The sequence below is a fragment of the Phycodurus eques genome, chromosome 2 (genome assembly GCF_024500275.1).
Source record: "Phycodurus eques isolate BA_2022a chromosome 2, UOR_Pequ_1.1, whole genome shotgun sequence".
Lineage (NCBI taxonomy): Eukaryota > Metazoa > Chordata > Actinopteri > Syngnathiformes > Syngnathidae > Phycodurus > Phycodurus eques.
Genome location: NC_084526.1, coordinates 2,804,720 through 2,821,321, shown reverse-complemented (window position 1 = coordinate 2,821,321; position 16,602 = coordinate 2,804,720). Strand labels below are relative to the sequence as shown.

The following is a 16,602-nucleotide window of genomic DNA, read 5'->3' as shown; positions in this document are numbered from 1 at the left end:
AAAATGGGCCAATTCCCGCCTGATTTCTCCATTAAAAATCATTGTTTCTGTAATTTCTAAATGGCGATTTATGATTTTAGAATACATGTATTTTCTCATGAATTGTCATTCTATCCATCCATCCATTTTCTACCACTTTCTACCGATCCGCCTGTTGATCTCCCGTTCCATTCTTCCCTCACTCGTGAACAAGACCCCAAGATACTTGAACTCCTCCACTTGGGGCAGGATCTCATCCCCGACCCGGAGAGGGCACGCCACCCTCTTCCGACTGAGGACCACGGTCTCAGATTCGGAGGTGCTGATTCTCATCCCAGGCGCTTCACACTCGGCTGCGAACTGCTCCAGTGAGAGTGGGAGGTCACGGCTTGATGAAGCCAACAGAACCACATCATCTGCAAAAAGAAGATGCAATACTGAGGCCACCAAACCGGATCCCCTCTACGCCTCGGCTGCGCCTTGAAATTCTGTCCATAAAAGTTATTAACAGGATCGGCGACAAAGGGCAGCCTTGGCGGAGTCCAACCCTCACCGGAAACGAGTCCGACTTACTGCCGGATATGCGGACCAAACTCTTGACTCCGGTCGTACAGGGACCGGACAGCCCGTATCAGGGGGTTTGGTACCCCATACTCACGAAGCACCCCCCACAGGACCCCCGGAGGGACACGGTCGAACGCCTTCTCCAAGTCCACAAAACATGTAGACTGGTTGGGCGAACTCCCACGTACCCTCGAGGACACTGCCGAGGATGTAGAGCTGGTCCACTGTTCCACGGCCAGGACAAAAACCACACTGCTCCTCCTGAATCTGAGATTCGACTTCCCGACGGACCCTCCTCTCCAGCACCCCTGAATAGACCTTACCAGGGAGGCTGAGGAGTGTGATCCCCCTGTAGTTGGAACACAACTTCCAGTCCCCCTTCTTAAAAAGGGGGACTACCACCCCAGTCTGCCAATCCAGAGGCACTGTCCCCGATGTCCACGCGATGTTGCAGAGGCGTGTCAACCCGGGCAGCCCCACTACATCCAGACCCTTGAGGAACTCCAGGCGAACCTCATCCACCCCCGGGGCCTTGCCACCGAGAAGCTTTTTAACCACCTCGGTGACCGCAACCCCAGAGATAGGAGAGCCCGCCTCAGAGAACCCACACTCTGCTCCCTCATGGGAAGGCGTGTCGGTGGAATTGAGGTGGTCTTCGAAGTATTCTCCCCACCGACTCACAATGTCCCGATTCGAAGTCAGCAGCGCCCCATCCGCACGATACACAGTATTGTAAATAATAATAAATAATAATCTTACAAACATTTTTTTGGGTAAAATTAAACATTTTCAAGAATTGTATTTTTTCTTGATTTAAGTTTGTCCACATTCTACTTCCTTAAGATTCAATAAGCTTATTTATATACTTAATGTTTCCATTTGTCCTGGTCACATGACACCTTCGTCCATTTCCACACGTCAACAACCAGTTTCCTTTTTTTTTCCAATTGTCACAAATGCCATGTAAACATACCTTTAAAAAAGGTCATCTTAATCTTAGAGCTAAAAAGGGCAAACTGTAAGGTGTGGGCAATGTAATTAACATTTATACAAGAAAAATCATACTTGAGCCTGTTCGTGAAAATGTTCGTCAATCAAACCTTCGTCAGCATTCACACAAGAAAAACAAATATGCAACAAAACTTTTGCTCGCCTTTTAATTAAATGTGACGACACGTTTTATTGTCACCTGATTTCATGTTAGCGGGCACAGCAGTCAGTGTTTTCCCCCCTCTTTTTTATGCTAGAAAGTATTTTTAAAAAGAGTCAACAAAAAGATTACATATAAAAATAGACCGTACATGTTGGGGCAATATATATGCATATATAAAAAATGAAGTTGACACTATACATTTTCCGGTTTTTAGACACAATTTAGGGAAAATTAAAAAAGCAGATTCCCTCTGTTAACATCCCTTCTCCCCCTCAAAAATATTTTTTCCTTGTAACGCGAACAACTTCACTCAATTACAATCCACTTTTTCCTTTTCAAAGTGTCGTGAAAGAAACATGCATACAAACACCTAAACTCAAGCTGTGAATGAGTTCACACATTATTAAATAAACATTAAATATGACAGTAGCTATTGAAAAAAAAATAATAATAATAATAAAAAAAAGCTGCCTTGCACTAGCATGGTTTTTGTTTAAACGAGGTATGAACTTGGACCAGCGCTCCATCACAACACCACTGCAAACAGAATTTGTCTGGGTTACCTCCGCCAAGAAGTTACATTTGGATGGGGGGTGAAGAAGCAAAAACTACAAATCTGTGCCTACAGATGATTAAAGTTTCAGCGCTTCAGGGATGGACATTTTACTACATTGCTTGGGGGGGGGGGGGGTCGAATGTTTTTTTTATTTTTTTTTTAATCTTATGGTAGAATCTGAATGTTGTCACGACTTCTTTGAACAGCAAACTAGGTGAGTGAACCAAGCACCTGCGCAGCATTTCACCTCGATCCAACTGATGACGACGAATGATTTGCTTTATTTGATTTTATTTTGCTTTATTTACGCAGTCGTCACTGATATTTTCTGGGCGCTAACAAATTTTTTTTCTCCTGTAAAAGATAACATCTTACAAGAATAAAAAAGTACATTTTTGGGAAGGGTATAAGAGGCATATTTTTAGAATATGTATTTTTTTTTTTTTTTTTAGAGAATAAAATTATTCTAGAATCCATAGAAAATGTATTTTGGAGGCAAATTGCACATTCACTCACGAAGTCGAATTTTTCCAGAATTTTCTTTTTTTACAATAAAAATAAGATGTAATAGAAATAGAACTTAGAAATTTAGACAATCAGATTTAAGAAATATTGTCAAGAATCAAGTAATCTTTTTCAGAGGAAAAAAAGTTAAGGTGTAGTTTCGTTGAAAAATAAAAAACCTACACTTTAAAAAGCAATGGTATTTTTCCCTATACAAGTCTAATAAGCTTTTTAGAGGGGAGGGGGGGAATGCTCCCCCGAAGGTGGTGGGGGAATTAAAAAAAAAAAAAAGAAAAAAGTTTTGCTTTGAAAATGTGAGCTAACACTGATTTTTACCCACTTCATTGCCCATTTTTTTCATATTTTTTATTCGGGAAAAAAGGGCTAAATACAGTAAAAGTTGCATCTTCAGTCAAATTTCTGAGCATTTTTCTTTGCACAAAGTGGTGTTTTTTTTTTTTTTTTTTTTTTAAATTGACTGTACATCAAGTCAATGTTACAAAATTAGCAATACATTTTTCAAAATTTCCCCTCAAAAATAGCATTTTTCCTAAAAAAAAAAGGCTCTATTTTTTAAGATCATTCGGAATCAAGTTTTTCTATTTCTTCAAGAATTAGCTTCTTTTTTTTTTTTTTTTTAAAGTTTGAATAGTCTAACAAGGCTAGCCTTTTTTCAGAATTTCCCCACGAAAATAGTAATTGTCCTCTTAACCCCCAGCAGAATCTTAGATGTGTACAATTCTTGTGTCACTAAATTCAGGACATCCAGTACTACTTTATGAGACTAAAACAATAAATCATGTCCGGATAGAAGCGCTTTTGTGCACATTGAAGCTTCTCGACCTACACAGATTTAGCGTAGCTTGCTAGCCGCTAACAAGGAGAAGCGTTTATTAGCAACACATTGCTAAGCAAACAAGAGTGACAAACATTGTCGTTTTAACCTTATAACTTTTATATAAAAAAAAAAATAAAAAAAATACATTTTTTAAACAATTGTCTTTTTTCCCCCAACAGTTGAAGGAATTGTCAAAATGCCATAATCGCACAAGAAGTATGATCAGTTGAGTTACTCTGCCCATTTTATTATTATTTTTTTTTTTTTTAAGAACGGCTATTTTGAAGCATGCCTTTAACAATAGTGTGATTTTTTTTTTCCTTCAGAAAAATTATTGAACAAGACTTATTACATCTTGATGATGTAGTTATGGATTATTTCACACGCCCCTTGTTTACTGTATCTGTAGTTCCAATAAGTGCAGCTAAATTTAACAAGAGGAGCGACTGAACTACAAGCTGCTTCCCCCCCCAAAGAACCCGCAGGTTTTTTCACTTGTCCAGTGACTATTTGATTATTCCACCCATCCATGGTTAACTTTCCATTCGGGTCATTCCAATAAACTCATCTTAAAGGAATCCTTTAACTACATTTTAAGACAAAAAGTAGAACGCAATTTTCACTTCACTGAAGTCTTCCTGAATTAGTACAGAACATAGGTATGCCTTGACAATATGTCCACATCAAATCTTCATGGCCTGATTTAAAGAATTTTTTTTTTTTTTTTTTTAAACGCGTTAACACATCGCTAAGCAGAGTGTGAGCTTCATCTTATGACTGTGAAAATGTGTGTGAGAAGTGTGAAAGAGTATAAGAACTTTCTCTTCCGAATTTTTGTGTGGGGGGGGGCCTAACAACACATTACCATCATCTCAATGAGAAATTGATGGATTATTCTGCCCATGCCTAGTTAACTTTAGTCTATTTGTATTCATAGGAGTCATTAGGGGCGTGCGGGTGGTGGTCTTTCATCACTATTTTTGAAAATGTATTTTCTAGAACAGTCTTTTTTTTTTGAAATGCATAAAACATTTTTTCCTTGAGCATCACTTTAAGAGAATAGATTTTTTTTTTCTGGAGGGGGTTGGTGTGGTGGCGTGTCACTTTGAAAAAGTCACATTTTAGAATATTTTTTTCTAGGAAAGGAATCTTGCTGGAATATTTGCCAACTTCTCAAGCAATTTTTTCAAGAATTGTAATTTTGAGGCATATTTTTTTTTTCCCCCCACTAGATTTCTTTGGAAAAATAATCACACAAGACTATTACATCTTGTTAATGATCAAGTACTGAATTATTCGGCACAGCCCTAGTTTACTCTCGTCATAGCAAGAGAATTGTTCCAATAGTAAGCGCAGATTTATTTAATTTAAACGAGAGGAAAAAAAAAGTGTGTATATATCACTGAAATATTGACACAGTAAGTCAATCACTACTGTACTAAAACAGTTAAGTGCCCATGTCCGGGAAAAAAAGAAATAATAATTGTGTCTATGCATTTAAACTTCGAGCTCGAACAGCTTAGCTTGCTAGCCGCTAACAAAGTCTCGTTTAACACCTTGCTAAGCAGAGAGCGGTCTGAATGTAAAAAAAAAATAAAAAATAAAAAAAAAAATAAAAATAAAAAAATGTATTGTGTGCAAAAAGTATGAAAGCAGAGTACAGGGAGGATTTAGATGGGGCAGGGGTGCTCGTCTTTTGTGTGGGGGCTCACTATTTTTTATAGAAAAAAAAAAACTTTTCTAGAAAATAAATCTTATAGCAATATAGTTTGACAAAAATAGCATCTTAAATGAATATTATTTTTTTTTTCCCCATGAGAATGAAGTCTGATGAGGGAAAAATGCAATACACCTTATTCATTTTCAAATGGATTATTATTCAAATGAATTATTCACTCAATTGTGTTTGTAGCATGGGTTGTTCCAAGAATAAGCTCAGCTCAAGCTTAACTGCATTTGAAATGGGAAACATTATCAAAATACAATTTTGGTTCAATCTTCGTGTCCGGCAGAACTTTGGCGCATGTTGAAGCTTCGGCCTAGCTTAGCTCGCTAACCGCTAACAAAGAAACAATTTATTAGCAACGCATCTCGAAGCAGAAATGAGTGAAAAGTTCTGATTATAGTTGGAAAAAAGTATGGGGTGGGGGGGGGAACAAGGCGGACGTTTGTGGAACAAAAAGAAGAACGAGCAACAATGTCAACTACTGGACGCTGCTTTTAAGAATCCTCAGGTTTGTTCACTTTTTACTTTCACTTTTCACTTTCACAAAACACGACGAATATAAATTTGGTCATGCAACTCCAATTGGAACGTGAACTAAATTGTTATTGGCGGAGGTCTATGTTCCACTGTGCGCGCTTGCTATAAAATGTAGCCAACAGGACTTGAGGAGCTGGTTGACAAGATAAGCGTGACCACTGAGGTAAATGAGCGTGTGAAATATTCTAGTCATTCTTGGGGGTTACAAGAGGGTGGGGGGCGAGGCCTTACTGCGCTGCCTGCGTGTATGCGTGCGTATCCTTGTTGTTGAGTATGATGCTGATGAGGTCTCCCTCGTGCTCCTTCATGTGCTCCATCAGTCGTTCCTTGCTCGGTGACTCCAGGCCACAGATGCAGCAGCAGAAGAGCAGCACGCAGTACTCCACGCCGCCACCGGGCGGCTGGGGCGGGACTTGTACCTGGACAGGTGACGGTGAACTTCTTTGGGGGGACGAGGGGTCTGGGCTGGATTTGGGGAGCGCAATCAGGGGTTCCAGAGGTTGTTCTGCCGGGACCTTGTCAGTGTCCTGCGAGGATGCCGTCAGAGACTCCGGCCCCGTAGACGCCTTCACAGGAGCTCTGAACAAATAAAAGACTGACTGACACTTGCCTATTTAACACATTTGGTGAACTATTTCAATTGTTTGTGTTTATTTCTACCGCGCAAGGTGGCAGTTATTATTATTATGAGAGATATGAATATTTTGCATTTACCGGCTGCTCTGCGAGATGGCCTCGTTGATGGCCTTGTTGACCTGCTCGTAGTTGTAGTTCTGGTCTCCGGCGTGCTTCCACATGTGCGACTTGAGGGACGGCGGGTGGCTGCACACGTAGCCGCACAGCGAGCACCTGACCACCAGCAAAGGTTGACAAAAAAAGGCTCGCGCGAACGTTCGGGAGTTGAGTTGCGGGTCTAGGGTCTCACCTGTACTGCTCGAGGAGCTGCACAGCCTGGTGCTCCTGAGGGTGTTTCCTCATGTGACTCTTTAAGCTGTTCATGTTGGTGGTGGCAAAGTCACAGTTGCAGCACCTGCACAAGGCCACAAAAAAGTGTTTAGTACGACTTTAACATCTGATTTTTGTTGAATTTGCCACTCTACACATATATACTGTACAGACTATTAAAAGTCCTGCTTTACATATAACTAACTGACAAAAAGGTACTACTTTACATATACTGATATTAAAATCGCTGCTTTACAGTTATCAAATATGCCGCTTCACACTGGTTTTTGTTAAGAGAAAAATAAAATAGTATTTTGCCAGAAAAAAAAAATATATATATCCGGAACTCAAGAATGGTCCTTAAGAATAAAATCTTTTTTCTGCAAAAAAATAAAAAATAAAAATAAAAAAACTCATACAAGTTAAATTTTTTTTAAAAGAAAACCATTTTACAAGATTAAAGTCATTTTTCGAGGCAACATGTTATTCAGCAAGTAATACCAGTGCATTTTATTTGCAAGATCTGTTTTTTTCTTTAATTCCGCATTTCTTTTATCAGTGTTAAATCTTTTTGAAAGTTTTTTTATTTTTGACAAATCAAAGTCAAGTAGTGTTGGCAAAATGCGGTTTATTTACACATACCAAACAAAGTGACTGAAAGGAGGTCCAGAGTCCAACTACAGACTACACAAAGTGCATTTAATAACATTTTCTCCTGCTCTGGAACCTTTTAAAACACTTAATCCAGTCCTTCACTTTCACATGCTTTGATGCAGGATAAGCAAACATGTTCCAGACACAAACAGTGCAAAGAAAATGTGACCTTGTTCTGCTTAGTTTGTAGTTAAGTGCTAACATTTGCCCTTCCTGCAACAAAAGCAGAGCTTGTCTATGCCTCTACTCCCACCTAGTGGACAACAGGAATAGACCAAAAGGTGCTCAGAAACGCCGCTCAATGTCTAAGTACAATATGCATATAGAATACAGACAAAAATAGCATTTAAATCAAAATAATTTGAGGAACAAAACTGAACCCAGTGGAACACCATAGGTTATTTTTCTTTTATTCTATATTGTTAACTATGACCTACTGAACCACTGTTTGTCCAGTGAGTTATTGCGTTTTTTGCGCTTCCCATGTTATTGAACTTCCTGTAGTGCCAAAATAAAAGCATGGACTAATGTAAATCAGCCAGATTTGACCTTAAAAGGTTTAGACAAAAGTATTGAAACACTTGCTTTCAGGTGTCCCAATACTTTCGACCGCATTTTTAAAGTTTAATCAGGCTGATGCACATTGCTGTACGCTTTTTTTTTTTTTTTTTTGTCAGCATGGAAAGATTAATAATAAACTCAAAGAAAATGTTACCTTGGTTTAAAACGTTTTGACATGACCCTCAATAAACAAATTGTTATGATTTTATGATCTTTTTTTTTTTTTTTTTTTTTTGCAGTAAACCCCACGGCCTCACCGGTAAGGTTTGTCTGAGTTGTGAATGCGTCTGTGGTTCCTGACGCCCACGTAGGTCGCACTGGTGTAGTCGCACACATCGCACTTGAATGTCTTCGGAAGGACACCACCTGTCAAGAGAAAATCATTATCACGCACGAGCAGTTCCACAGGTACCACTGACGCCGAATCAGAGTTCCTCACCTTCGTCCGTGTCGCGATCGGCTTCCTCCGCCGCGGACGCCGTTTCGTCGACAGCCGCGAGCGCTGGCGCGTCCACGTCACCGAGGCTGTGATGCTCCCGCTCGTGACTTCTTAATTGACTCTGGACCACCCAACACAAACGTGCGCACAGAAAGAGGTCAGAATTTTACTCCACAATGTCGTATCGAATTCATCACCGCGAAACAGGAAGCCGACTTTCCGCATTGTGTTCAACATTTCCTGGTGAACCACACTCAAAGTATGCAACATTCTCTAAAAATAACCGCAGCTCGGTTCAATGAGCATCAAGGGATTAACTGTGCGCGTGATTGGCTTTTTCCAAAAAAGTTGTATTTTCCCAAGAAAAAAAAAAAACAAGTTGACAATTAAAAATTAAATGAATGGAGGGGGAAAAAAAGTCATGAGAAAACCATTAGGAAAAAAAAAAGTCAGATTTGTCTAGGAAAATCATTTAAAAATGTTACCTTACAAGAAAAACATTTTGATAACTTTTGAGAACAGAAGTCATGGGAATGATGCCATATTTTGAGGATTTTTGTTCAAACTTGAGGTCACGGTGAACGACTGGATAGCACATCCGCCTCACAGTTCTGTGGACCCGGGTTCAAATCCGGTCTCGCCTGTGTGGAATTTGCATGTTCTCCCCGTGCCTGTGTGGTGTTTTTCCCCTCCAGGTACTCCAGTTTCCTCCCACATCCCAAATACATGCGTGCTAGGTTAACTGAAGATTCTAAATTGCCCGTAGGTCTGAATGTGAGTGCGAATGGTTGTTTGTTTCCATGTGCCCTGCGATTGGCTGGCGACCGGTTCAGGGTGTACACCGCCTCTCGCCCGAAGATAGCTGGGATAGGCTCCAGCATGCCCGCAACCCTCGTGAGGATAAGTGGTTCAGAAAATGAGGGAATGTTAATAATTGAGGAAAAAAAGCCACATTTTCTTCGATAGTATTACGAACTTGTAATTAGCATTTTATGATGATCGGCTTCAATGTCAATTCGCCGATGCGGTTAATTAAGTCATGGCTCGGAGCCGCAAAACTTTTACTCTGCGTCGCCATCGCGTACAGTATATGTGAATCCAAAAGCTCCTTTATTTTTAGCCTTGTCACATCTTTTGACGTAGTACTGGAAATATCTGACCGCCAATAAAGTTAGTTATATATTAAATAATACGTCTGGGACAGAACACGTAACGCCTGGCTCAGACTGCTAGACAAATTTGGTCTTTCACGCTTGCACTATGTCAGATACCACTGCAGCCAGTCGTTTACGACCACGGGGCTTTATCTTGTCAGCGCAAACGCGACCGGATACACTCGTTACCATGGCGACAACAACGACAATGGATCGGCGTCTCGTGGATGACAAGAACAAAATGGGGAGAAAAACATGGTGGTGGTCACCGGTGCTCGGGACAGGACTAATCCATTAATTGCTTGAGTTAGGTAAATCAATATATCTTCGCTGTTCTGGGTGTGTCCGCTGAGTAATGCGCCGCACAACTTTCAGCCGTCAATCAAATATGTTCGCATGTCTAGCATATGCCTACACATGACTATGTTTGAGCCGTGAAACTATCCATTTTAAAAAGTCTCCAGGGGCTGGAACATATCCCACCCAGACATCGCAGACCTTTTTGCATGCTGCTCTGAAAGACGATAGCAAGCTCGCGGGTTAAGAGGCTTCCGGATGCCGCGGACCGGTGGCGGCCTAGTCTTAATACGCCACCGCCTTGCTTGGTGTTGTGTGTAGGTCCGTATAACAGACACTTCATTAAAACACAGTCACATGTTATTCAACCTGTGACTCACATGACAGGCATTTGAGCACATACTTCCTGCTACTTATATACCTCACAAGGCTTAGGTGCCAAATGGTGCAAAAGTGTTGAAGGCTATACCTCACCAATTTCGTACATTGTTCTCAGTCTTTGTTCGTTTTCAGCAATTCAATTTCAAACATCTGACCTGACTGAACTCATTTAAAAATCCGACTGTACCTCAGATTTGAGTTGCGGTGAGCATTGAGTGTTGCTCACCTTGTAGTGGAAGGCGTGTGCGCACATCTTGCACTGGTACATCCTGGTCTTGCAATGGTGGATCATATGCGTCTCCAGGTCCTTGCTGTCTGTGGCGATGTGCTCGCAGATGGGACACTGGTACGGCTGCCTCTGACGGTGCACCCGTAGGTGCTGCTTGATGTAGCCCTTGTTGCCGCTGCTGTAGCGACACAGCCGGCAGCGGTACGGCCGCTCGCTGCCGGCCACGAAGTCCACCAGACCCCCGTCGGACGGCGCCCCCGGGTCCTCCGGGATGGCGTTGGCGTTGTCCTGCAGCTCCTTGAGGATGTCCTCGTCCGAGGCATTCTGGTCCGAACGCTCGCGGAGACGCTCAATGACGGTTAGCAGGGATGAGCTGATGCCGGCGTTGGCGGCGGCAGGGCCCTCGGGGTTCCTACACAAGCGCCACAATTTTTCTTTCAATTTTGAGGTCGGTTGGTATTCGGTATTAAGGAGCATTAGAAGAATGCCTTCCTTCACCATGTTGATGTTTCTTTTTCTACACACAATTCTTGATCAAAACTGTGTGATGAAGTGCACTTATGCAAAAATGTATATATGCCAAGATAATGCTTAATACAAAAAAAACATCTCAGAAAGGTAGAGTGCCCATCAGAAGATTTACAAAATCCTCATGCATTCATTTTAAGAAAATAATTCACTTCAGGGTTCCTACACATCCCATACCCCAATTACCAGACTTTTCAGTAAAAGTAATATAATTCATGTTTTGGAAATGTGGGAGGAAGAAGTACCCTGAGAACACGCAACTCGAAACAGGGAGGCCGGGGCCGAGATTTGAACCCTGAACCTCGGAGCTGTGAGGCAGATGTGCTCACCACTACCGCGTGGTGCCGCCCATTTGATTTGTCCAACGTTCATGTTCAAGTACAACAAATGAACCCCGAAAGCAAAACATGATGTCATATTGAAATGTATAAAATCAAATTCCATACTTTCCATACTTGAGCAGGAATCCCGGGCCCTCGTCCACGTTTCCGTGATGCTCCACCATGGACGCCGCCTCCAGTTTGAGCTCAGGGGTCCTCATGGGCATGGCCACCAGGACCTCGGCAGCCAATGAGTGAAGGCGGAGAGACTCCGAGTGAGTCCTCTTGCGTCCTGCCGGCGGTACGTTCTCGTCTCGAGGAGAGTCGCCGCTTTGCCCTTGCTCCTCCTCTTTGACGTCCAATAAGCTCTGGCCGGCGTCCACTCCAGGGTCGAGCAGCATTGGTGCGGGGGCCATGACGCCATCTTCGGCAGAGGGCAGACGCTCGACGATCACGTTGATGTGACCCGCGCTGTTGGGGTCGCTGTTGATGAGAGAATACCATTGAATAGCGCTGTGCATTTAGTACCTGGACCTTAATCTACCTCTTAATAGCAACCACAAACATCTCACAATTACACCAGCCATTGGTACCATTCAAAAAACGCAATATAACAGCAAGCAATTGTGCCATATGAATCACCTGGAGCACTTGATCATCAATATTTGTCTCATTACGTAAACAAAACAACCTAACCTCCCACTAACCAAAAAAAAAAGGGCAAAAGCCTCTGTTAACAAAGAAACAATAATAATCTAAAACAAGAAAAGCTTCAGCATGCTAATCAAGCATAGAGCGGTGCAGCCGTGGAAAACCCAGAACAAAAGAATTAGCCTCACTCGAGAACTAAACACACAATCAAAACAATTGCATTGATGATTTGAAAAACAAGACTTCATTTTATAAACATTGCTTAATGCTAGCACAAAATGGAAAACCCTAACGAGCGGCGAGCAAAAATTTGCATTTGACGTTACAGCGGAGATTTACCTTTAAATAACAAATAAAGTTCAATCACGCCTTTCTTTTTCTGCTCTTTTTAGCTTAATGTAAATACTGTGCATGCACCACACTGCCCCTAAGAGGCAGAGGCGTGCACACAGCAGGTTTTTTTTATTTTATTGCTCTTATTTTAATATATTATTATTTGACTTGTTAGTAACTTATTTATAACAAATATTCAAATGTAGGATATATATGTAGGTCAGCGCTTTTTTATAGTGTTTAGGCCAACAGAGAAGGTCTGGAGTGCTTGCGAATTGTGACCTGTGAATATGCGGGGGAATGACTTTAATTGCTAGCAAAGTTGGCTGCTGTCACCTGTTGATGATCTTCTGCGCCGACGTCAGCAGGCTGTCGGCCACAGACGGCGCCTCCACGTCAACCTCCGCAGTGACGTGCACCTCCATCGCAGACTCCCCGGGGCTCAGCTCCTTGACGTCGAACTCGCTCTGTTCCTCTTTGCCGACGCGGGGCGGACTTGATTCGTGGTCTGGAAGCGGCGCGCACAGCTTGAAGGCGGCGGAGATGGTCTGGGACTCTGCCTCTCGGCTGGCGGGCTCTGCCACAACTACTGAGGTTGCTTTCTCCTCCTCCTCTTCGAAAACGGGGTAGGAGCAGTCGAGGAGGCCGGCGTGCTTCCAGGCATGCGTCTTGAGCATACGCTGTTGGCTGCACACGTAGCTGCAGATCAGGCAGCGGTACAGGCCGTACTCCTCGTAAACATACCACTTCTTTTTCTTCTTCTGCTCAATGTCGCCCTCGCACTATGGATCAAACATTATGAACATTTAATATCAGAATTGAGCCACTGACACCGACAGCGGGCAAACTCCATGATGGTCATTTTTGCAAAAAAGGGAAACTTTGTGAAGGAAACTTGTGATTTAAGCGTTGGAAGTTTGGTGAAATAGTGGTCCAAGTCTATCTGTCAACCTGATCGACGGCTAATAAACTTCGAAATGACAAACATGGAGTTAGCCTCATCTGGTTCTCAGTGGCTCAATTGTAGTGACAATAACTCTTGGCATTATTAGTATTATCATGATGCAAACGTTGCTGGTATACCTCTGAGCCCACCGGGTCGGCGTCCCTGCTGGGTCCGTCCTCGCCCCCCTTGGCATCTGCACTGTTGTCCAGGTGCATCCTGACATGCTCCTCCAGTCGCGCTTGGTCTCGGGAGCTGAAGCGACACTCTGAGCACATGAGGATCAAGTCCTGGTTGTGCTCGTTGTGCTGCTTCAGGTGCTCCTTGAGCAGTGCCAGCTTGGGCGACAGGTACGGGCACAAGCTGCATTGGTAGCACGTCACCGCGCGCTTGCGTTCGCCACCGTTGTTGTTTAGGTCGCCTTCCACATGCTCCACACTCAGCTTCTGGTAGGGAGAACCTCCTCCTGCTCTTGGCTGGACCCTCTTGTGTCCCGTCAGGGTGCAGTGACGCTGGGGTCGCTTCTCCACAATTTTACTCAGCTTCTCGATGACCTGGATGAGAGAGTCGGCGTCTGGTTTGCGACTGGGGGTGTCCAGGATGTGCTGCTGCTCGTGGGGTTCAGACAAAGGCGGAGACGAAGAAGAGGAGGCGGCGGCGGCGGCGATGAGCACAGCGACATTGTTGAAGTCCTCCATGACCTGGCACGGGAGGCATGAAATGTTAACACCTCCTGGAACCCTAAAATGGGTCCAAGTGAACTAATGAAGCTCCTTCATGTCAAGTGGCAACATTTTCTCTATAAAATGTTAAAATTATATTAAAATGAAGGCTGAATCACCAGTTCAAAAAGCAGACAAAAAATAAAAAATAATAATCTGTGATGACTTCCAAGCGTGACAGGATTAACTTTTTCTTTCCCCCCCAAAAATAAATAAATCACTACTTTAAGATTTGTACTTTGTGACATCTTTGATTGGCAGTGTGCAGTGAAATGGTCTCAATGTTAAACATATTTGCCTGAACTCAATAACTGATTTCAGACAGCGTTATTGATCTCGACAAAAGGGGAAAGGGGGGCAGGGGGGCGATAACGAGTGTGAACTTGACAAGGAGACGCACGCCTTTTTTGTTGACATTTGAAAAGGGAAATTGAAAAGGGAAATGAGCACAAGTGTCATTCCTTTCATCTTTCCCAAATCCTTCACTTTGTCACTACTCACCACCACCTTCCTCTTTCCTCACCGCTTCTGCTTTGTGCAGTGACTCACGCGTGTGGAATCCACAGTGCACTCGGAACACCCCTCGGCCATTCATAGACGTGGAACACGAAAGGATGCATGCGTTTTTAAGTGCTTTCAAAAGACCATCGGTGAGCTTCTTTGTGGACCGAAAGGCCCGAGTAGCCTCCAGTGAGCACCTGTTCGGCCGCATCTAAAAATATGTCACTCCTCCCTTTCCATTTGTGGAATTCAAGCGAAAACACACCCAAACGTCGAAGAAAATAATAATAATTCCAACAGGCCGTGTGGTCCGTGGTAGTGTTAAGTGGCTAAATGACGTGTTAGTGCCACAAAATAAGCGAGAAGGGTCAAATGTGAAGTTTGGACAGGCTAGCGTCGGTTAGCTCGGCGGCTAAAAGCAGCACACAAGCGTGGAACAGCCCGCCGGAAGAGGGCCACTTTTAACATGCCGCTAATGTGTGGACCAACACATTACTACACTTTGACTTGGAAGTTAAACATACACTCACCGGGTCGCCGGGCTCTTTGTCCTCGAAACACGCAAGGCGCTCACGTTAGTTTTATTCCTCAGCCATTAAAAAAAAAAAAAAAAAAAAAAAAAAAAAAAAAAAGAAAAAGAAAAAGGGGCTTCTGTGTGCGTGTGTGTGTGTGTGTGTGTATTTGTGGCACACACTGCAAAATGGCGAGGATGGAGCCTGGGGTCACGTGACTCGGAGTTTGTAGGGTCAGGTGATCATAAAGCGGACTGGTGATTGGACGGGCTGGCTGGCGAGGGATCCGCGGATGGTGCCTTCAGGGCCTTCTCGTAAAATACCACAGTTTATTCGTTTCATCGCGATTTAACGTGACAATTTATTCAATATTAACAACGACAGTGATAATAATAATAAAATACGGGCATAGATTTTTATCTAGAAGAAGACATTGCCAAGCCACATTCTGCACGTGGCTTTGTAGTAAAAGAGTACTAGTAGTAAACTACTACTATAAACTACTACTGCTACTTTTACTACAAAGAGTACTTTGTAGTAAAAGTACTAGACTGGCCTGCCTCCAGTCCAGACCTGTCTCCCATTGAAAATGAGTGGCGCATTATAAAATGCAAACTACGAGATATTTCAGTTATAACTAGCGCATTCTGTATTTAATAAGGGTACCCGCTCACATTGTCTGTCGTCGACGCCCCGCCTCGCTGAAGCACGGATCGCTGCGATCGCGTACCGTCCTCCTCGCACAGACGTCTCCAGTGCGAGACTGTCGCTGCGGTACATTTAAAGGGAATGAGAGGAGCCGCTTCGATTGGCCCCGATTGACATCGTCTGTGCTCACTCGCACAGTGGCGCAAGACCTCCCTCTTCTAAATACGCCAACATGCGCTCGTTTGCAAAATGACCGAAACCTGGTCGAAGCTGCCTCGGCGCAGATTCACGCTGGTCATGAAAATAAAGCCCATAATGTCGACAAAAATGTAAAAATCTGTCCAAATTTAATCAGCCGGTCGGTTTTTCCTTCCCGCCCTTATGACTCCACGTCCGCACATGATGTCAAACCTCCTGTTTGCCTTCCATCGCCATCAGCAGGCCGGCGGCTCCGAGCAGCGGCCCATCAGCGTCGCTCATCCCGACGCCGACCTCAACTAAAGAACACAAAACGGGCCTTTTCGTCTTCTTCTTCGTCTTCTTCATTTCAAGCAATCCGAGCTACAATGACATGCACCAATGACAAACAAATAATCAAATTGACACGACTGACAGCTGTCATTTCGGGGGGGGGGGGGGGGGGGCTGAAAAGTACACTACATTGATTTAAAATGGAATCAAATCATCAACCCAGTTGAACGTGGTCTCGATTGTGCTGCTGTTCCAATTAAAACCACCAGATGTCAGTCTCGACCTGCAGTAAGACGGCTGCATTCCGTTCCAAATGTATTTTTTTTGTTTGTTTTTGTTTTTGTTTTGAGTTCATATTTTTTGAACGATTACGTTACTAAGAGGAAATGTGAATAATGATCAACGATGCATGTTCTGAATTGTTGTAACAAAATTAGAACTAAACATTTTAATCAA

General features: G+C 43.1%; 1 protein-coding gene across 3 annotated transcripts; it reads right to left on the bottom strand.

Moving 5' to 3' along the window:
- Nucleotides 1–1,686: 1,686 nt before the first annotated feature.
- Nucleotides 1,687–15,110, bottom strand: znf507 (zinc finger protein 507). Of its 3 annotated transcripts, none has more exons than XM_061704971.1 (10): nt 15,046–15,110; nt 13,433–14,033; nt 12,686–13,131; nt 11,492–11,848; nt 10,515–10,929; nt 8,457–8,577; nt 8,275–8,383; nt 6,783–6,887; nt 6,572–6,706; nt 1,687–6,436 (listed from the first exon to the last, which is right to left on the bottom strand). In XM_061704971.1, exons 2-10 carry the CDS (start codon nt 13,988–13,990, stop codon nt 6,085–6,087), a joined length of 2,598 nt encoding a protein of 865 aa, XP_061560955.1. In that variant the 5' UTR covers nt 13,991–14,033; nt 15,046–15,110; the 3' UTR covers nt 1,687–6,084. The 3 variants fall into 3 exon arrangements, with proteins under 3 accessions (XP_061560955.1, XP_061560971.1, XP_061560965.1); XM_061704987.1 differs by having other exon boundaries at nt 11,501–11,848; XM_061704981.1 differs by having other exon boundaries at nt 13,433–13,993.
- Between the last annotated feature and the right edge of the window lie 1,492 nt (nt 15,111–16,602).